This window comes from Garra rufa, chromosome 23 (genome assembly GCF_049309525.1).
Source record: "Garra rufa chromosome 23, GarRuf1.0, whole genome shotgun sequence".
Taxonomy (NCBI): Eukaryota; Metazoa; Chordata; class Actinopteri; order Cypriniformes; family Cyprinidae; genus Garra; species Garra rufa.
Window position 1 is genome coordinate 34,176,676 of NC_133383.1, and position 2,448 is coordinate 34,179,123.

The 2,448-nt window shown below is 45.0% G+C and overlaps 1 protein-coding gene across 1 annotated transcript; it reads left to right on the forward strand.

The window, feature by feature from the left end:
• Window positions 1–335: 335 nt before the first annotated feature.
• On the forward strand, window positions 336–2,156 carry LOC141299014 (zinc finger MYM-type protein 1-like). Its single transcript, XM_073829294.1, has one exon. It carries the CDS (start codon window positions 336–338, stop codon window positions 2,154–2,156), a length of 1,821 nt encoding a protein of 606 aa, XP_073685395.1.
• The last annotated feature ends 292 nt before the right edge of the window (window positions 2,157–2,448 follow it).

Below are 2,448 nucleotides of genomic sequence, written 5' to 3' on the forward strand. Positions count from 1 at the left end.
GGACAGGCATCACAGCAAGGGACAGCAGGTGGATTAACTGCAGTTAGTGATCTAGGGACTCCGGAAAGTGGCCCAAAGCAGGTTCATCTCCCACAGTACCCCTCAGCCAGTTTGGAGCTCAACAAAGAGCATTTAACAAGACATGGTTTGAGCAATTTAAATGGCTGGAGTATTCTGTAACCAGAAACTGCACATTTTGTTTTTCATGTCGCCTGTACGGAAGGCAAAACATTCGCGCTAATAAAGATGCACTCAGTTGCTCTGGGTTTTCAAATTGGAAGAGGGCTTTGGAATCCTTCCGGGAGCATGAAAGAAGTTCCCTCCACATTTCCACCATGACATGCTGGCAGAGTTTTAAAAGCACAAAAACTCATGGGGATGTAATTGAGCAGCTGAAAACTGCTAGTGCAGCAGAAATCTCAGAAAGGCGCCAGTACCTTCACCGTATTGTGGCAGCAACCACCTTTTTAGGAAAACAAGGCATCCCATTCCGGGGGCATGATGAGCAGGAATCTAGCCAGAATCAAGGCAACTTTATTGAATGTATGAAGCTCCTTAAACAATTTGACCCATTTCTACAAGAATATACTCCCCCTTCTCATACCACTTACCTCTCTCATTATTCCCAAAATGAAATGATAACCAGCATTTCACAAGAAATCACAGAAGGCATCATCAAGCAAATGAAGATTGCAAAGATGTACTCTGTAATGGCAGACGAGGCCAGAGACAGATGCACAGAGCAGCTTGCAGTCTGTGTGCGTTTTGTTACGCAAAAGGGCGTAGTGCGAGAGTGTTTTCTTGGGCTTCGGAAGTTACAGGGCTTTGATGCAAAGTCCATAACAGATGAGATAGAGGCAATGTTACAGTCGCACAACTTGGGCGACCTACTGTGTGTTGCACAAGCCTATGATGGGGCATCTGTCATGAGTGGAGCAGTGGGCGGTGTCCAAGCCCGCTTCAGAGAGCGACACCCTGAAGCAGTGTATGTGCACTGCTATGCACACGAACTCAACCTTGTTCTGTGCTACACATGCAAAGCTATACCTGAAGCTACCGCATTCTTTGAACTGCTAGAGAATGTGTACACATTTTTCAGCAACTCACTTGTGAACCACAACAAGTTCATAGAAATCCAGAAACAACTTGGATTAAGGCCATCTGAACTTGTGCAGCTCTCCACAACAAGATGGGCTTGCCAGGTGAGGTCTGTCAATGCTGTCTTGAACAACCTTTCTGCCATTTTAGTGTGTCTCAGCAACATGAACACATCCATGGCCCTAGGGATCCGATCAAAACTCTGCAAGACAAAGACACTCTACATGCTTGTGATGTTTTCCAAACTCCTCGGCATAACTGAAGGTCTACATCGGTACCTGCAGGGGGAAAGTTTGGACTTGAGCAAAGCAGTTCAGTACAAGACGGCAGTCCTTCAAACTTTGACAGAGCTCCGCACAGACTCTGGTGGTGAAGATGTGTTCAGGAGGGCCATGGCCTTATGTAAGGCAAATGAGATCCAGCTCCCTGTTGGTCCCAGGCAAAAACAAAAAAGATATGATGGTTTTGTGGTGGAGTCAGCCTGTGGGTCAACCTCCAATCTGACCACCTCAGATGAATTCAGACAAAAGCTTTTTTATCCATGTCTGGACAGGATGGTAGAGGAACTCACCCATCGGTTTTCAGGTCTGGGAGAAGCACTTATGTCAGGTATTCATGCTTGCAACCCAACCTCAGAGACCTTTCTCTCTGAGGAAGCCCTCAAAAGCCTTGCTTCCCATTATAAGATTCAGTTGAAGCCAGAAGAACTCCTAGTGGCTAAAAGTTTCATCAATAGAAGGATGGAGAAAGAGACAGTCCCTGACACCTCCACTGTGTTCCAACTGCTTGATGAAGACATGTTTCCCACCCTGAAGGCTCTCTTCCAAGTTGCCCTGACGATTCCAGTAAGCAGCTGCAGCTGTGAACGCTCCTTCAGTGCCTTGCGCCGTCTTCATACATGGTTAAGGAACACCATGGGTCAAGACAGGCTCAACGACTTGGCCATCATGTCAATTGAAAAGGACAATTTGAATGACATCAACCCTGACAGCGTTATTGACAGATTCGCTCAATTAAAGCCACGTCGATACAGCCTTATGTTGCCGCAACAGAAATAGAAGACGACAAAAAATGCTTGATCAAGACAACAATAGGAGAGCAAAGATTTAGAGGGTTTGTGAGAGAAAGAATGGAGGCACGGCAGTTGGAAAGGAATGTAAATAAGAAATAGAAGAAAGTGTGTAGGGGGAAAAGAATGGAGAGTGAAAAAGGAGCAAAAGAATGGAGATGTTTAATATGTTTACTAAATAGGTTAGATGTACAGAATTTCTGTATGGTTAATAGCTTTTACATGTATATATTTATTAAATTCGGAGAAAGGAGATAGGTCTGAAAATGAGCAAGGAGGAA

Bases quoted from the DNA above. Each gene is read 5' to 3' on its own strand.
- LOC141299014 (XM_073829294.1), top strand. From the start codon at position 336: ATGACATGCTGGCAGAGTTTTAAAAGCACAAAAACTCATGGGGATGTA.